At 44.9% G+C, this 19,027-nt stretch overlaps 1 protein-coding gene and 1 pseudogene across 2 annotated transcripts; both read right to left on the bottom strand.

Moving 5' to 3' along the window:
• Window positions 1-4,973: 4,973 nt before the first annotated feature.
• On the bottom strand, window positions 4,974-10,671 carry LOC136517501 (uncharacterized). Of its 2 annotated transcripts, XM_066511073.1 has the most exons (5): window positions 10,362-10,671; window positions 7,565-7,697; window positions 6,817-7,440; window positions 6,547-6,667; window positions 4,974-5,483 (listed from the first exon to the last, which is right to left on the bottom strand). In XM_066511073.1, exons 1-5 carry the CDS (start codon window positions 10,436-10,438, stop codon window positions 5,458-5,460), a joined length of 981 nt encoding a protein of 326 aa, XP_066367170.1. In that variant the 5' UTR covers window positions 10,439-10,671; the 3' UTR covers window positions 4,974-5,457. The 2 variants fall into 2 exon arrangements, with proteins under 2 accessions (XP_066367170.1, XP_066367169.1); XM_066511072.1 differs by lacking the exon at window positions 4,974-5,483 and having other exon boundaries at window positions 6,245-6,667.
• A 1,578-nt stretch (window positions 10,672-12,249) lies between these two features.
• On the bottom strand, window positions 12,250-18,721 carry LOC136515779 (uncharacterized; annotated as a pseudogene).
• Between the last annotated feature and the right edge of the window lie 306 nt (window positions 18,722-19,027).

Below are 19,027 nucleotides of genomic sequence, written 5' to 3'. Positions count from 1 at the left end.
CGTCCGGTCGAGGCTGATGACCGTTGAGTCTGGACACGTGGCTGACATCGAGCGACCGGACGCTGAGAGCCAGCGTCCGGTCAGAGCGTGTTTTGCCCAGTGAAGGGGTATAACGGCTCTATTTGATGGGGGCTCTATTTATAGCCCCATGGCCGGCTCAAGGGATAACTCTTGCACATTTTCATTGACATAGCAAGCTTGTGAGCCTAGCCAAAGGACTCCCACTCATCTACATCATTGATTCATCATCATAGTGAGATTGGGAGTGATCCAAGTGCATTGCTTGAGTGGTTGCATCTAGAGGCACTTGGTGTTCGTGTTTCGCTGCGGATTTCGCTTGTTACTCTTGGTGGTTGCCGCCACCTAGACGGCTTGGAGCAGCAAGGATCGTTGAGTGGAGGAGGTGATTGTCTCCGACTCCGATCGTGGTGATTGTGAGGGGTTCTTGACCTTTCCCCGGCGGAGCGCCAAAAGGTACTCTAGTAAATTGCTTGTGGCTTGTGTGATCCTCATCTTGTGTTGGTTGTGCGGCATCCTATTGAGGGTTTGGCGAGTGATGCCAATCAGCGCGTGAACCTCCAAGTGAGTGAATCGCCACAACGAGGACTAGCTTGCCGGCAAGTAAGTGAACCTCGGTAAAAATCATTGTGTTCATCATTTGATTCCGAGGTGATTGGTCATCATTGTTATTCATCTTTGTGATTGATTGGCTCATTCATCTACACGGCGGTATAACCCTCTTGATCACTCTCTTTACTTTACCGCAAACTAGTTGACAAGCTCTTTAGTGTAACTAGTTGTGAGAGCTTGCATGCTTGGTTGGTGTGGCTCTTTAGTTAGCCTTTGAGAGCACACTAACATAGGGTAGTGTCATTGCTCTTGTATGAATTGACACTATCTAAACTAGAATTGTGGTAGGTGGCTTGCATTTTTTAGTAGGCTAGCGCAACACTCGCTTCGCCTCATAATTGTCTAACCATTTGGTTAAGTGTTGTTGTAGAAATTTTTATTAGGCTATTCACCCCCCTCTAGCCATTAGGACCTTTCAAGCGGGCGCCGTCGGCAGCGCTCCAGCGCGGCGTTCGTAGGCACGGGCCAAGCCCATGGCGCGCTGAAGATCCGCAGGGCCCTGGAGTTCGACGTCGGTGCGGATCGGGTCTGGTAGGCCGCCGGTGAAGAGCTGGACCTACTGGAGCGGAGACAGGGGCCCGACGTGCGCCATCCGAGCCTGGAACGCCTCCTGGTACCCTGCCACAGAGCCCGGGAATGGCAGGCGCGCCAAATCGGAGAGGTGGTTGGTGGCAAACGGTGGCCCGAAGCGCTGGTGGCAAAGCGCTTTGAAGAGGGGCCAGGAGATGTTGATGACGTCGCCGGCATCGTGCTCCAGCATGTAGTACCAGTGCTGGGCCACGGCATTCATGTGGAACGACGCGAGCCAGACCTTGTCCGTCTCTGGCGTGCGCTGTGCCCGGAAAAAGTGTTCGCACTTGTTCAACCACGGCAGGGGGTCGTCCGACCTAGCGAACGTCGGGAAGGACAGCTTCTGGAAACGGGGCACGCCGCGGGCGTCCGCGTGACCCTCATAGTGTCCTAGGGCGCCGCGGCCTTCCGAGTGACCGTCGTGGTGGCTCGGCGGCGGCGGAGGTGGCGAGCTGAAGGTGGGAAGTGGCGAAGGCGAATGTGGAAATGGAATCTGGTTGATGGGCAGCGGCGCTGAGGGTACCTGGGGTTCTGCCGACGCCACCGTGTGAATCACGATGGAGCCGGTCGTTTGCGCCGCCGGAATGCCGCCGTAGCCCAGCATGCCGTACGGAGACGAGGCCGGGTGCGGACCGCTTGCGGACCGCTTGCGGACGGCCCGCTGGCGGAAGACGAGGCCCGCCCCTCCAGGGCGGACAGGCGTGTGGCGAACTGCCCCATCTGGCGTTGCAGTCCTAGTATGGCGGCGGTGAGGGGGTCTAGGGAGGAGGAATCCCCCGTGGTGGGAGGCGCGGTGGTTTGCGGGAGCGGGGCGGTGGTCGATGGGTGGATGAGAGGAATGGCGGCGGAGGAGAGGGCAGTGGTGGGAACACCAGCCATCGGACCTGACATTGCCGATACCCACACTTGATTAGTGAAAGGGCAGCTGAAGATTGAGTCAATCTCCAGCTGCCCCTTCATTAATCAAGTGTGCGGGCTATATATAGCCACATGCTAACAAACCGAATGTTCCACAAATTAAGCAACAAGATCTATCTGATCTAACAAACCGACTACGAAATGCAATCCAAGATCCTAGGAACGAGGACGCCGCCCTGGGCGCGATCACCCCTTCGTCGCCGCGCTCTGCGCGCTTCACGCCCGCGTCTTCAGCCACGGTTACGCTTACTTCGCTGGTACACTTGGCCCACCATAACATATGCTTAGAGCATCTCAAGAGCCTTTCTAAATCTCACTCTCTAAATCATCATTTGAAGAGTCATTTGCATAAAAATCACTTTCTATATCTTTTCACTCTCCAACATTTTTTTTATATCTCATACTCACTCTAGAGAGTCATTCTCGTCTTCTATTTTTGGCTAGCGAAAAATCTGGAATAGAAGATGGCTATATTTGGATAACTATTTAGATAAGTTGTTGGAGGATAATTTTTCACTAAAATCTCTATTCCTAGCATTTAGGAAGGATATAGAGAGTCTCTTGGAGATGCTCTTAGGTTAACATGGAATGTTTTATAGTTTTGTTGGATTTAAAATTAATTCATAACCGTACTTGTTCACAAAATGTTGCTCGAGTGTGGAGGTGAAGACTACACCTGTGGCCCTGTGCTCTTTTGTCGAATCTAAGTCCAAGTTTTAGGTTTGAACAAGGCTCAGATCAGATAGATATAGTGGCATGATCCTCAACCATGTTCACTTTTTTTTTGTGAAACACTCAACCATGTTCACAGTTTACATAGCACTTCTTTTTGTCACTTCCATCTTTCTTAGGATCGAAATTCTTCTTGTCTCAATCAGGTGATCAAAAGGATATTTTTTAAAAAAAAAGGGGAAACAGATACAGGTGTTGACAAAAAAAAAAACTCGGCCTACGGTGGGCAGACAGCCCCCGCAACTTTGTGCTTAAGGAAGAAGACCTTCTCACGCAGGCCGAGAAAACCCCCGAACACCATGTCCCGCCCTTACACAGGGGCCCGTTACCCTGTGAGTGGGCCGGTCTGTTGCCTGTGCTTTGGGAAACTCGAAACAGATGAGGGGATTTTTTTAACTCCGGGCAGGCGAACGAGCGCACCCGTGGGGGCTCGAACCCTGCCCGCGAGAGTACCAGGCGGACGTCCCGACCAACCGGTCAGAGGAGCTGACAAAGAAAAGTTCATCTTGGATTCCTTGGTACATAAAAACTTGCACTTGTTCTTGTACCTGCTGCTGCGTGCCTGTATGATTGGGAGCTGACAGGGACCAAAAGGGCGCACCAGCACAGCAAGCAAATGAGAACGAACCCTGAAAGGGCGTCCTTGCTCAATGAATCTGGTGAGTCATCAAACGAAATGGAACTATGGAAGCAATTGGAGAGCGTTCTAGGCATGTAAGAAACCATATTATCTATATAAACCTATATATAGATGGAAGCGTCATTGACTTTGATTTCTCTATAACCATGTTAAGCCACGTCATCACTTTTAAGTTTTACTATTGGATCATGAGTTTCCAAACATATCTATCCGTCCATGTGTATTGGATGTTTTCAGAGTAGTCTGCGTACAGAACTGAACAGTCATGTTTGATTTTATGGTATCCAGCTAGTGGTAAGTCATGTGAAGCACGAACAGGTCATGTCCCTTTCCCTCCCTCCAGTCATTCCACCCAATTATTTATGAAGCATTGCAGCAGCAAGGAACTGATGATCACCTCCCCTTGCCCAATCGCAAAGCCTTGATAGACATCAGTGATTCATCTCTCTCTCTCTCTCTCTCTCTCTTAACAAATCAACTTATGGTGTATTATCCAATTGTTTATGCATAAGCCATCTGCAGCGGGTACACATGTGATCTCTTTTAAGTCAATAAATAAAGTTAGTCAATGATATCAGACACTGTTAGCTATTTAAATTTTTTTAATCATGGTTCGGTTAGATGCTTTTGTTTGGTTTTGAGACATGGCTGATTATTCAGATTTTATTACATGCATACTTTTGTTGGCGATGCATACTACTATGTCGTTTAGAATACCCCCTCCAGATTGCTTCAAAAGAGGGGGAAAAAAAAAGATACACCCCAAATTAATCTGGTGTTTCTCAATTAGCTGTTCTTATTAATGTTTTTTATTGGTTTAAACAATGAACATGAATTAGCTGCCATCGCAAAGGCGGAAGGTCCATATCTACCCATCAGTTAAGTTTGTCATTTTCTAACTTATATGTTCTTATATTTTTCTCGTGCCGTTGGATCCTTCCGGAACCATTTCTACAGGGTTTTTTTTTTCTGAAGAAACAATATATCTTTTCTTTACCATTATGATCGGCTATCTTCACGTTGGTGTAGTTTATGCAGCTCAAGATTTCCAAGATTTGCGTTTGAGCCATCTATAGAGACCAAAATAATAACACTTTTCTTATATAGTTAACATAACTAAAACCTATCTTATATATACTGCATGTAATAAGTCTATTATTTAAGTTAGTAATATATATTTATTGGAGATCACAACAATAGAGGGAGACTAGAAGAGTCAGACTAGGAAAGCAAGAGTGTGGGAAGGTCGAGAGTCCCCTCCCCAAGCCCATTTCTCTAAAGTACTTGTCCATTTCGTTTCTGGTAGTGTCGGTTTCTATTGTGTAGTTTCCAAGTCGTCATTAAACCCATGACGAGCTTCCTTCATTTGAAAAATAATGCACCATGTCACGCTCTCAGGAAACTCCAAATTCTCTACATGTCTCCATAATCCTTCATCTAAAATATTTTGCTTCTTTCAATGATAACGTTTTCTTAAATTCCACAGCAACGGGCGGTGAACTCACCTATTTCATACAATATCCCAGGTAGGGGCAGTTACAAACTATAGGTACAATACAATGAATCATTTCTATTCAATCCGGCCTTCACTTTCATAACAATATATTAACACAAGGTACCGCAACCCAGAAAATTCTACACTCCGGATCCAGTCTCGCTGATCTGGCAATTCTGAGTTATATCTGATGTGTGAGCAAAAACTATTACAACATGTAGAGGCTCTGAACAAATACAGGGATTAGTGAATTTCTTTTTGACAGAGCAACCAAAGCTATCAACCGCAAAAGGCCGTTTCCAAACCTTCATCTGCAGGGCATGGCAAATTGGAGTGCAACATTGAAGTTCTTTGAAACAATGATGGTCCTCCAGAATCCATGACAGGGCACAAGCATGATCACTATGAGTACAACGTGGACTGTGGTAATATGTAACACAACGTGAACCAAAACTAGATTCACGGGTTTCAGTCATTTCACATGGGAAACCAGCAAGCCTGCAGCAAGCAGGAAATAATCTCAGATAAATGGACAGAACAGATTGCACGAAAATTTATCCTGGTCAGATTCCAGTTAGATTTCCAACAGATAATCTACAACTTTGCTGATCAAAGTAAAGAGTTCGCTAAACATTAGACAGTAAAAGAATATTGAACACATAAAATGGCATTTCAAGAATCACATAGGCAGTTCACACCAATCTTCTACAGCTCTATGTTGTCTTAGGGCCTGTTTGGATCAGCCAGGGGCTAGGGCTAGTTACTAGTTGGGGCTAAAAATGAGCCCAAATTAGCTGGGGTTGGCTAGCTAGGTGCCTGAGCAACTCTAACAGCTTGGCTAAAATTAGTAGCCAAATTCCATAGTCGTAGCTATTTTGTAAAATAGGGAACTCCTAAAAAAAGAAGAGGACTACAACAACCTTGCTATTTCTCATCTCCAGATAGCGAGCGCCCGTGGTTGGCTTTTTATGGCAACCGAAAATCAAGGGATAGCTAGCTTCCTATTTTACAAAGGCAGCACATCTGTTGGAGCCTACTTTTTGCTATACAAATTCTAAAATAGCCTCCAAAACAAAAATAGCCAATCTGCTGGAGTTGCTAATAACTAGTTGAATGCTTGGCTAAAAAATTAACCCACCTATTAGCTCTCCTATTTGGATGCGCTAGAGCTATTTTTAGCTAGCTAACAATTAGCCCTTGGTATCCAAACATGTCCTTAGTCAAAAGAAATAACTAACAGTGTGTTATGAATCATATGCAAAACGAATACTAATGGTATTAAAGAGTTATCAACCCTGGACCTTTCATTTCCAGAAATCCAATTTTCAGGAAAACTATCAGTTACCACTAACTGATGACGTATATTTGTGAGGGTCTGAGGGAACATAGAACAGCACGAAAATAAGGGTGTTCTGTTCTTCATTTTTCTTCAGGTCTAAACAATAAACATCTGGCTTAATTTCTTCTGTTAATTTAACCGTTTTGTTCCAAAACAATGTGATCAATCATCATATTTAAATGCTTAAAAAGAACAGATGACCCATGGAAGAAAGAAACTTACAGAGAACAGCAAGTGCAATCAGTACTGCTGTCACTAAACGGATTTGAGGACGATTATGATCTGTAAAATACTCAGATCTACATAATCTCCTCTTAATGACCTCGGGCCAGAAATACATAACCTGCAACAATATAAACATAAAGTTATTATATGTAAATATTAGTGCACAGAAAAAATTACTTGAAGCGCCAGAAAACTTTTAGCCTAAAATAGATTACAGCATGCAGAGAATCAGAAAATGAAACACGTGATTAAGAAAGAGGAAACTACCCTTCCAGATTGAGGTAAATTGAAAGAAGGTAGCATGTTTCCATTTCTCAAGCTATCCATATCTTCTCCATCCTTCCTCCTCTTCGTAAAGCTTTCACGAGCTTGTTTTGCAAACCATAGGTTTCTTATAAAACTACGGTATTGTCTGATTAGTTTGTTTTTGCAAAAAAGCCTCCAACTCATAGAGTCATCAGCATCCAAAACATACATATTCCTATTGTTATGATCTCCTTCACATGCACTCCCCGCTCCTTCCACATCTTTATCTGAATTCCTGTGTTCGTATGTTGTATATTCTTGGGTGGAATGATAGCCATTTACTAAAGGAACATTGTCGAGCTTAAGCTCCACAATTTCATCTGTACCGGTGGAATGATATGCATGGTCATCCTTGCTGGAACCAGAAAGAAAGGATGCCAGCCCATCTCCATCGTATTCGCTTGAGTATGAATGTTTTGGAGTTCTACTAGAACCTAGCCTAAGACTCTCCAAGCTTTCTTCCACTTGAGAAATCTGGTCCGCTATAGCTCTAATGAATTGCCTAAATTTTAAGATTGCATTTTCTCTTGACTTTGACTTGTCAGAGAATGCAGCTGCATTCACCTCCCTCTCAAATTGCTCCAGCTGCAAGTTAGAAAGTAAATGCCTTAGAAGAAACAAATGCAAATGTTAGTCTCTAAAATATTGATAAATCATACAAGATTCGGAGTGGTTGGAGGCTATATATGGAAAGCTTGACTGTTTGAACCTGCCATTTGGTAGTTCCAAGAGAAGTAATCACATCTCTCTCGTATTGTATTGGAGCATGAAACTTTGCATCGGAAGTACCATCCTGCATAACTTTCCTTTCATGCAAAAGCAGGCGGTAGACACCCTCCATTCTGTACACCAATCGAAAAGGAGATATCAATACAATCAGCAAGCTGCCGCCCATTACTTATTCTTTGTCGACGTGTTTTACCCTCCGTTGTAGAGAGAGAGAGGGGAGGGGGGGGGGGGGGGGGGGGGGGGGAGAGAGAGAGAGAGAAACTGGCGTGTGTTCTGTGCTTTGGGTGTTTTTTTTTTGTTCTGGTTTCTGTAGGGGCTCTTTATCCCCTTTACCATCTTCTTAATATAAAGTTACGCAGCAGTACTGCATGTTTAAGAAAAAAACTATTCTTTGTTAAATGTAAGCAAGATCTTTATAGCCTGACATCCACTTATACACTTCGACTACTTAGGGCCAATTTAAGGTTGTAGTGCTGCTACGCTGCAAAACCTAGCTTTTGCGGAAACCTTTACAAATCCCAGAAACAGTTTGCAGTGACAGGTCCTTAAAGAGATGCTTCTGACAAACCACACCATCCAAATCTAGCAAAAAAATAAATGCTTTTGAAAAGCCACAGCAATGCAAAGCCTTAGAGCATCTCCAAGAGATTAGCCAAAAAAAAAAGGGCGTACCCAGTGCAGAGAGCTCCCGCTCTGTGCGGGGTCTGGGGAAGGGTGTTAGTGGCAAGCCTTACCCTCGCCTGTGCAATGCGAGGAGACCGCGACTCGAACCCAGGACCTTCCGGTCACAGGCGGTAAGACTCTACCGCTTGCACCAGGCCCGCCCTTCAGATTAGCCAAAAAGACTATCCAAATTTACTGATTTAACTACTCTCTAAAATAGATTTGACAAAAATATACAAGAGTACTCCAACAGACTTTGTAAAACAAGAGGCTGGATGGCTAGTGAGGTAGGCTATCCAAAAGTAGAGAGCGAATGAGGTGAGATGGAGAGCTACTAAATTTGGAGAGTCATTTACAGGGTTTGTTGGAGACGTTTTTCTTTTAATAATAGCCAAATTTACCTTTAGAAAACGATTTGGCTAATCTCTTGGAGATGCTCATGCAAGATTGAACACAAATACTTGGTGGTGGCATTTAATGAACTGTACCTCAGTACCTCACCAATATAAAAACAACTAAATTGCACATTTCTTCCTAGTTCCTTCTAGAAAAGGCATATACACATTAATTCTAATCTCCCAGAAGGCACCGTATTAACATGAGGAAGCGAAAAAGCCATAGGTCTGTAATTAGAAAGTTCCCAAATTCTAGTCAGAACAAAATCTTCACAGCTTGTTAACACTGAAATAAGCAAGGGTAAGGCTGCCTAGAAATTCCCTTCCCAAGACCCTACACCTTGCATGGGAGCTTTCAGCATTGGAAATGCCCTCTTATCATTAACCAAAGCGGAAACAGTGCCCAGGGGACAGGTGTCCTCGACATCTTGGCCATCCAAGTAGATGGAGTGAAACAGAACCGGCTTCCTCACCTCCAATAACCAACACAAAATGATGGTTCCTGCTCCAGCAGCCAAATCTGCCACTGCTTCCCACCTCCACACAAACCCAACAAGATGTGATGCCCCCGCCCTGCCAGCCTTCATTATCTCTGGCAGGTCTTGCTACTGGATCTGCCGCTGCTTCCTGCTTCCACACGAGCCGAGCCACGCATGGTGCTGCCGCCCAGGCACCGCCTGTCAGTTTGTCTTGAGCCTCCTATGGCTGGCAGCATACCCTCCGCCTCGCCGACTGCTGCCGCCATGTCTGCACCATCATCACTGACCAGCCTCCCCCCCCCCCCCCCCCCCCCCTACTGAGAATTGTATACTCTAAATCCCAAACCACCATTAGAACGAATCTTGACAATCCAAGGTGCATCAGGATGCGCATCCTCATGGGAGCCAAATAATTATTGTTCATTAACACTGAGAAAGCACTATTCATTTTCTGCAGCCTTTGGGGACACAAGTCAATGTCCCACTGGTAGAAAAGCTAGTTTAGTTAAAACATAAGTTATGGCCGGACAAATAGAGTAAAAGCGACGGTCAAAATAAGCTGGTTTGATCCAGCTTCTGCTTTTTAGTACGAACGAGGGTGGTCAGAATAAGTGTGGCCGAAATAAGCTGCAAAAAAGCATCTCGTTTGGCTGTTGATTTCAGCTTATTTTGGCCGTAAGCAGCTTATAAGCTGTACCAAACAGTCCCGATACTTGTAACCAAGTAACCAACTAAAATTATGTGTACCCATCGGATACAGATGAATAGAACAGGCCCGATACAGATGAATAGAACAGATTCGTGCCACCAGAAAGGCATGCCTCAGATATACAACCACGATCTTCTCCCTGGAGGCTCCACCTCAGTCGTGACAGTGCTTGAATGCCTCTCGGCCACTTTTTATATAGAAACAGACTGTCAAACTCATGTTCTCATAATTTCGCCATCATTTGTCATGAAGAGCAAAGGTAACCGAAGGATCTCCGACGTTCATACTCACCTACTATTCTAGTCCTAGAGGTCTAAAATTCTAATTCGCAAATAATTTAGACAAACAGAAGAAACCACACAGACAGATTCTGGGGCTCCAGAATGGGTCCAGTTCCAGAACAGGCAATGGATTTTCCTAAACGGCCACGAATCTCACGAGGCAAGAACTACCAACCTAGCGTGCAACTCCGGCGCCAGGCAGCAAGCAGATCAAGGAAGAAGCAGGCAGCAGGGCGAGCGGAGGCCGTACCTGTCGGCAGAGTCCTGCACGCACTCGGCGGCGGGGAAGAGCGGATCCGACTCCCACCGCCCGAAGCCCTCCGCCATGGGGCGGGATCCGGTCCGTCCCGCCGAGGAACTGACTCCAAACGGCCAGGAGGGAGGGACGAGGGACGAGGCGCGCTGCGAGACAGCGCGCGAAGGCGAATTCGTGCGTTGGCGTTGCGGCTCTGGAGCTCGTTTTTGGAGGCGAAATTCGTTTGGTTGGTGTCGCCAGTCGCTTGTTGCGATTCCGTTGCGCTCCGACTCCGTCGGTCTGGCTCCTCCTTTTTCAGTTTTTCCTCTTCAGGGTGGGACATCTAATCATTTGCCATTCTTACCGAGACCGTCTCTCTGATTATTAACTTTGTAGTGGCAACTATAAAAATATCTTAAAAAATAGTAACTCATCTAATATTTTACCATTTTTACTGACGTGGCATGCCAGATCAGCCAACCAGCTTGAGAACGGGCAAAAGACCATTCTGTCCCCGCCGTGTATTGCTTAACAAACGTCGTCTCCTCCCATCTGCTCAGTCCACTCGCTGCTCTCCGCACTTCTTCTTCTTCCTTCGTCTCCCCGTCCTTGGTCGCCGCCGCCCCTCCATTGCCCTCCCCAACCCTAGCCGCCATGTCCTGTCGAGCGAGCTCATCAACACGTAATAGGCGTCCGCAACTGCCGGATAGGATAGAGGAGTACCCACTCGGGAGGCAGACAGGGCTCCCCCTCATCATGTGCGAGGAGTGTGGGCTGCAGAGGGTGCTCGAGCTCGTGGCCCAGACAGATGAGAAAGGCAACAAGGGCCGTGTCTTCTTCAAATGTCCTAGGAACATGCAAGGGGTAAGCCACATTCTTTGGGTTCCGATTTGTTAGGGTTTTGAATCGATTGTCACATCAAATATATTTCCATGTGTTTAGGTTCCAGGATCTTGTAGGTTTTTTGAGTGGCAGCGAGAGTACCTGGCCATATTGGTGGACCAGGGAAAGATTATGATGAATCTAGAACAACATGGCGCAGTAGAGGAAGAAGCTGATTCAAGGGCACTGGTGCGTGTGCAGAAGAACTCAATGGAGGTGAAGTTGGATGCTTTGGTTGGTGCAGTGAAGGCTTTGAGCTTGGTCATGGGTGCTGGTGTAGTGGTTATGGGTGCTGGTGTAGTGGTTGGAGCTATGTATGTGATGTAGTAGTTCCCTGTTAGTTTCACTAGTTGTTAGTTCCCTTGTTTGTTAGTTGAACTACGTCAAGCTGTATCTTAGTTGAGTAATGAGCTCTGTGTTTCAGTATGAGTCTGACCAATCAGTGGGCATATATGTGTGAAAATGTTGAATGTTTAATGAAATATTGTTTCTGTTATTCCACTTGTACATGATATCCAAAAATCATCACTGCAAGACCGCTGATATGCTCTTGACAACCATAGCAAGTTCAGTCTGCATACATAGCAAGTTCAGTCTGCATAAATAACACAACCCTAGCAAAGTCATCACAAGTTGTTCAGGCCTATAAGGCAATACATTACAAGTTGTCCATTCAACTTACAATAACATAACAAGTTGTTCATGCACCTTTCAATGACATAACAAAGTTCCCAAAATATGGATCACAAGGATTCATTGCTTCATCAGTTTCACCTTTGTGGCTAGCTGCTTGGTCATTTCAGCCTCTGAAATGATCATTTCAAGGGGTTGTGGAGCTTTCAAGTTCAACCTCCTGCATTTGAAAGTGGTTTAGTGAGCTGTTGTCGACGGGACATGGCGGCTAGGGTTCCTGAGTCACAATTTAGGTTCAGATTTTACCTTGCTGCTGCTGCTGCTTCCTCTGCCTCTCTTTCCCTTGCTACTCCTACCCTTGTTCTTGGAGTCCTTGGTGATGGTGCTGCTACTGCTGGTGGAGCTGGTGAAGGCTCAGGTGGTGCTGCTGCTGGTGGAGCTGGTGAAGGCTCAGGTGGTGCTGCCGCTGGTGGAGCTGGTGAAGGCTCAGGTGGTGCTGCTGCAGTTTCACTAGCTGGAGCAGGTTCATACTCCTTGTCAGCACCCTTCTTTGGCTCCAGTTTGATCTTTGTCTTTCTTGTCCTCTTCCTGCAATTTCATTAGGTTAGTTAACAATGGTGAAAGGATTTCAGCAAAGGTAGGTTAGTAAGTTACCTTATTTTGGTGCCACTTAGTGGGTACCTTCAACTGGTCCTTCTATGGCCTAATTCACCACAGCCCTTGCAAGTAACCTGCCTTGTGGCTTTGCCACTTCTCTCCAGGCATCCCTTAACCCTCTTCTTCCTTTGCCTCCCAAGTACTCTTTTCTTCCCAATTGGTGGAAGAAGCTTGAATCCCTTCTCAACTATTGGCCACTGGCTCTTATCAGTGATGACAGGAATCATTCCTCCATATACTGCTTGGAACTTGTGCACTGAGTAGGCCACATCCACATATTGCTCCATATTTGGCTGCCTTTCAGCTGTTATGACTACCAGTGCATGGGGACAGGGCTTGCCACTCACTTGCCACTCTCTGCATGTACACTCATGTTGGTCCAGGTAGACAACATGCCTCTTGACAACTTCATCATTGTACATGACTATCACCTCTGCTTGGTTGGGTCCACCCTTAGTTGCCTTCAGATGGTTCAGTCCCTTTGAGGCTGCATTTAGCTGATGAATTATTACTGGTAGTATGAATCCTTTTAGGGCCTTGGATATCTTTCTTCTCTTCTCAAAAAGTACCATTGTCTTGTGCCTGATAGCATCAGCTAGAATGTCTAATGGTAGATCTTTGTGTGCTTGGATCCATGCATTCCAAGATTCAGCCAAATTGTTATTTATGAAGTCACACTTGATCTCTTCCTTGAATCCACTCCTGGCCCACAGTAAACTGTGATGTTCCTTCAACCATGGAACAACTCCTGGATAGGCTTCAATAACTTTGTCCATCAATTTATTGAACTTCTCTACTGTGCATGCCCTTGCTGCTGGCCACATGTACTTGGCATAGGCATTTCCTGTAAACCTTTTCTTCATATTTTCCATAAGATGCCTGAAACACTCTCTCTACTCTGCTCCAGGGAAAACCTTTTTCACAGCTGCCTCTAGCCCTTTGCAGGCATCAATGCATATAGCCAAGTGGTTCATTGGCCCTAAAGCTTTCCCTAACTGTTCCATGAACTAAGTCCAATTATCCTTGGTTTCTGAATCAAAGAAGCCAAAAGCAATTGGGTACAACCAATTGTGGCCATCTATTGCATTGGCTGCATGCATATGGTCATTCCACTCACCATTGAGAGCAGTTGAATCAATATAGGGTCTGCAGCCATCTCTAAATCCATCTATACTTGCTTTGAAGGCACAAAAAAATCTACTGAAGTGTACCTTGCCTTCCACAGTAACTGTATCTATCTCAATTACACTAACAGGAGACCTAAGCTCAATCTCAGCCTTGAATCTAAATAAATAATCAAAACAATCATTCCACTTACCAAATAATTTATCTACAGCCCTCTGTCTCCCATAAAATATAGTCTGATATGGAATCTTTATGTTGTACTTCTTCTCTAACTCTTCCTTCATAGCTTTGGGACCCATCTCAGGATTATCCTTCAATAGTGGTATAGCCCTCTCAGCAATCCACTTCTGGGATGCCATTCTCCCAAGAACTCTACTCTTTGAAGGACACTTGTGGGTACCCTTATTGATTTGGATCTGCACATACATGAAGAAATGCCAGAAATAGTTAAGATAAATTCATATACAACATGCAAATATCAGAAATAAGGTTACATCAAAAGGACAAAAAATGTGTTAGTATTGGTACCCTAACACTGCCATCCTTCTGTGTCCTAGCTCTAATTTTCCATGAGCAGCCATTGGAACTGCAGTAGCCCCTAAACCTCTCCTTGTCAGACTTATCTGTCCCCAATTGAAACTCATTCACAATAGCATGCTGCTTAATTGCCATCCTAAAATCATCCATGCAAGGATACAGTGTCCCAACACTCATGTCAGGGTTGTCTCTATCCCAACCAAACATTGGCTCATCTCCTAGGTCATCATTAACAGGGATTGCTGCCTCATTCATTTCATCCTCCACATCAGCAGTTATGTTAGGAATAGGAACCTCATCTGCAGGAGCCTCATCTGCTGCCTTGAATCCAAAAGCCTCATAGATTTGATCCTCATCTACCACAGCATTAGCTTCACCATCACAGTTTTCATCAGCCAATATAGTCAATGTGTTCCAATCAACCACATTTTCTTTAGCTCTACCTTCTTCAGGAGTACTACAAGTGTCACCTAAGCCTTCTGCATTCTCTGCATGTCCTGCATTTGTCACACCAGATTGGGCAGCAGTAGTAGAAGACCCACCTTTGTTTGCTCTGCTAACAACATCATTCAGACCAACTGCATCTTTCTCAACAACATCACAGCTAACATGCATTACCTTCTCATCCATCCTAGACATTATCATCTCCTCAAACTGATCACTGCTAGTAACCTTCCACTCTGTTCCACTGTTAATGTCAACACCCCAAATAAGCAGTTGCTGACTGTGGCCCCAAATGATCTTGCTGGCCATATCATCTACAAAGCCATTCAGTGTGTACACATTGCTACTGTCAAACCACAAGTCATGTTCTTGAGCATCTAGGTCAACCACTCCATAGTCGTTAACCAAAGTGTATTTATCAACGCTAACATGGATTCTAAAAGCATTGCCAGGATCAATCCTGACAGTGACAAGCAAAACAAACAAATTGGGAGTTAGGACATCCCTCACATACGGGATCCCCTCACATACATGCCATAACAATGAAACATACCACGGGGGGCACGGAGACAACACCATCATGGCTAATGGTTTGCTCTACATCCGAATCCTACATCAACACACGAAAATTATGAAACCCTAGCATCAGGAATCCCCCCATTCACAGATGCCACGTGTAGGTAGAAGAAGGAAGTAGATCTAACCTTGCAGGCGTCGTGCCGTCCTGCGACTTGGCGCCGCCGTCGAGATCCCGCCTGCCCGCCTCGAGCTCGCGCCGCCACGGGGAATGAAAGGGGAGGGACGGGAAAATAGCGAGTGGACTGAGCAGATGGGAGGAGACGGCGCTTGTTAAGCAATACACGGTGGGGGCAGAATGATCTTTTGCCTTCAGTCTTTGAGCGTCAACGGCCCGTTCCCAAGCTGGCTGGCTTATCTGGCATGCCACGTCAGCAAAAATGGCAAAATATTAGGCGAGTTACTATTTTCTGGGACATTTTTGTAGTTGCCACCACAAAGTTGGCAATCAAAGAGGCGGCCTCCGTAAGAGTGGCAAATAATTAGATGTCCCCTTCCGGGTTGGTGCTTCACGAACAGCCAGGTTGTCTTTCTGGTTGAGAATTTTTTTACACTTTTTTAAAACTATTTTTTAAATATGACACTGTTTATTTTTTTCTTCGAAACTAACTATCGCAGAACCGACCAATTTATAAGAGTACAACTACAATGGCAGCCCGCAAGCGGTCGCACTATCATACTTGAACCCATATAAACCCGGTAGTCCGTCGAGTACCACGACGGGTCTCGATAAACGATTTACAACAACCAAGATCGTACATGATTCAACATACATGTCACATATTACATAAAGTTCACAGATACATTTTCATCACCAGAATACAAAACCAAGTTATTACAAACCAAGTTTGATAATCAAAGCGGAAGCAAATTAAGTTTGAAAGTAAAGTTTCCAACATAGTTTAATACAGTGCCAAAATAGGATCACAGTCTACAAAAGCAAATAGAGGGATTAATAAAGAAGCCTGCCCAAGGCTTACTCATTATCCATAGAGGGATAGAAGCAACTCTTGCAATAACCATGATACACAGTGCCATCTGCAACAATGGGAAATAAAACCCTGAGTACGAGAAGGTACTCAGCTAGACTTACCCGTCATAAACCAGAAATAAAATGACTTCAAGGATCATGCAAGGTTGTATAAGTGGAGATAGCTTGACAACATTTTGCATAAAAAGCAATTAACTCAGTTATACAATTATAGCTCCATTATCAAGTTAATTATAACTATCCATCTCTAAATTAGCAACTATCATGTGCCAGACATGTAGTATATCATTTTAAAAGCATACAATAGTAACCATAGCCGGTATTATAATTCCATGTTCATTTGAACCATCATGTTTCATAACATAGTTACTACGATGCTGGAGCTAGCCAAGTTTCTCACTATCCGGGAGAGACGGCGATTCGAATCGATTTTAACCAGCTGGGAATTTATTCCTAACACAAACCCAAGTAGACCAGATCATTAGTCGCCTTAGGTCACCTTTGGTACAACTCAGATACACATTTCGCGGGTTCGTACCGCGCCGCACAGTCGAGAACACCAAATGCCAGGACGTTCAGGACTACCCTGCCCTTGGGCTCAGTTTGGTTCCCTGCAAGGAGCGCACAACAGAATGGGGCCTGGCCTGAGTTGAGCTACTCGGCTTCGTGGTCAGAACGAGTTATCCGGCCAGCTAAGTGATATGCATGCGTTCAATCTTGTCAGAAGTTCCAACAACGGTACGGTCCTTAACCGGCACAGACAGAATCACATGAGTCAGCCTACGCATAGACTCTGCCCGGCCTTGATTTCCATCACCCCATGGTTCTATTCCACGATAGCAAATATAGCCAACCGTGCTCCGGTATCCACCTATATCTTGCAGGTGACAGGAAATCACCCGACTTCTACCGGTCTAAGCATGGCTAAGCATATGTTCGATCCTGGACCTACACAGGGTTAACGGTGTACATATCTGGACAAGGGATTTATATGCATCAAGTGGTTCCATTCAACTCTTATAACCTAATGCATCAACCATAAGTACTTAAGTAATCATTTGTAAAATACTGGGAGACTTAAAATGCTCCGGGGCTTGCCTTTCAGAAAGGACGTGGGGGCGGTGATCAGGGCACTCCGGAAGCTCTTCAGGGTTCTGCTCCTCGCCTTCGGGAGCTACGGCTTGAGGATTCTCCTGCTGGTCCCCTTCCTCTACTTCGTCGAATTCCAGCAACGTTATTTCTTCCTCCGATCCTAGATGCATGAATATGGCATAAGGTATTGCGAATGCATATATGTTGACAAGTATAATATGATGATACATGATGAATGCATTCTTGTACGTATTCTTACCATCATGGTGTTGAAGTAATAACAAGTGTATTGTGTTTTTACTGAGTAGGTGCATATCTCTTCTTAATGATTCAATCAAACACTTCAGCAGTTCATGTACCACACTACAAAACAGCAGCTACTTATTTTACTCATAATTGCAGTTCTACTTATCCAAATGTAGTGCTCTTGGACTTTCTAGAAAGCTTATAAAATTTCCTACAACTCTTATTTAATCACCAAAAGCTAATTCACAATTTATCTTAACCAAAACATACAAGCGACCCAGTGCTGTCCAGAAATTCTAGAGATTTAGCAATTCGAAAATACTAACTTTGAATAGCCATAACTCCCAAACTCTTTGGCCTATTGCTCTGAAATTTTAACACAAGATACATGGAGAAGTTTTCTACAACTTTGTTATTAACCATTTTTATATCAAACACTATTTTTACCATGCAACACATCAAACTATAGAATCTGTCCTAAATCCCGCTCAATTCGAATTATAAAGCAACAATACTTCTACTTCATATAAGCATTCAAAATTTGACAACACAAAGTCTAGCAACAGTGCAAGCATACCAAATACACTCAAGAGAACATAATGGTAAAGCCCAAAATATTTATTTAAATGCCTTTATCATTTTATTTAAATACCTAGGTTAAATAATAAACCTATACTAAATGTGTACCATAAATTCTCAAAAATTTACCGTGCCTTACTAATGCTAACAAAAGACTACTATAAAAGTTTCATGCCATTTTACCAAGTAGGACATTCTATATAAAAATGACAAGATAGAAAGGCCTACAATAGCAAAAATTCTACTGTAAGTGTCAAGATTATATTTTTCCTAAATACTATACTTCCTAAGGAACACTACCAAATTTATTTCACAATTTTTGAAGCTACACAACTGGAGATATAAATATTACAAAACAGCATGAAATCTTGAATCAAATGAACTATCCTACTCTCTACTGCCGCTGACCAGTGGGACCCATGAACCAGTGACCCCACTTGTCAGCGAAACGAAACAGAGCGGCGGTGCTGTACGATGCTTGCGCAGCCAGAGCTCGTCGCTGGTATGTTCGCCGGCGGTGCCATCTACACGTCATGACCCCCACTACCTAGCGCATCGATTGGGCTACTTGGTTGGGCCTCTCGTCGGTGCTAGCGACGACGGCGGCGACCATGGCAGCTCGGAGGAGCTGGACGGCGGCGCTACGCCGGTGGAGACCATGGCAAAGCAATCTAAAGCGCAGACGAGCTTCTACGAACTCAGGCGAACCTAGCGCATAAGATTGCACGGCCAATGGTGGAGGGAGGTGCTCCAGCCATGGTGACGGGCGCGGCGGTGATGCTCCGGTGAGCTCATGCACGGTGCTAGGGCTTACCGAGCGTGGTCAGCGAGCACGGGTGGATGCGGTGAGTCACGGGGGTGTTGGTGGAGCAGCTGTGGTGGTGGAGAAGCGGCGAGGGCGAGCTGGCGTTGGCAATGG

The sequence above is a fragment of the Miscanthus floridulus genome, chromosome 17 (assembly GCF_019320115.1).
Source record: "Miscanthus floridulus cultivar M001 chromosome 17, ASM1932011v1, whole genome shotgun sequence".
Lineage (NCBI taxonomy): Eukaryota > Viridiplantae > Streptophyta > Magnoliopsida > Poales > Poaceae > Miscanthus > Miscanthus floridulus.
Note: the sequence above shows the minus strand (reverse complement) of the source record. Positions and strands in the feature narration are given on the sequence as shown.

What these genes read in the sequence shown, in the direction of transcription:
- LOC136517501 (XM_066511072.1), bottom strand. Translation starts at nt 10,438, where the DNA reads ATGGCGGAGGGCTTCGGGCGGTGGGAGTCGGATCCGCTCTTCCCCGCC. An exon ending in GTGCAGGACTCTGCCGACAG is followed by an intron (nt 7,698 to 10,361) that starts GTACGGCCTCCG and finishes ATTGGTGTACAG; the next exon opens with AATGGAGGGTGTCTACCGCC. An exon ending in TTGGAACTACCAAATGGCAG is followed by an intron (nt 7,441 to 7,564) that starts GTTCAAACAGTC and finishes TCTAACTTGCAG; the next exon opens with CTGGAGCAATTTGAGAGGGA.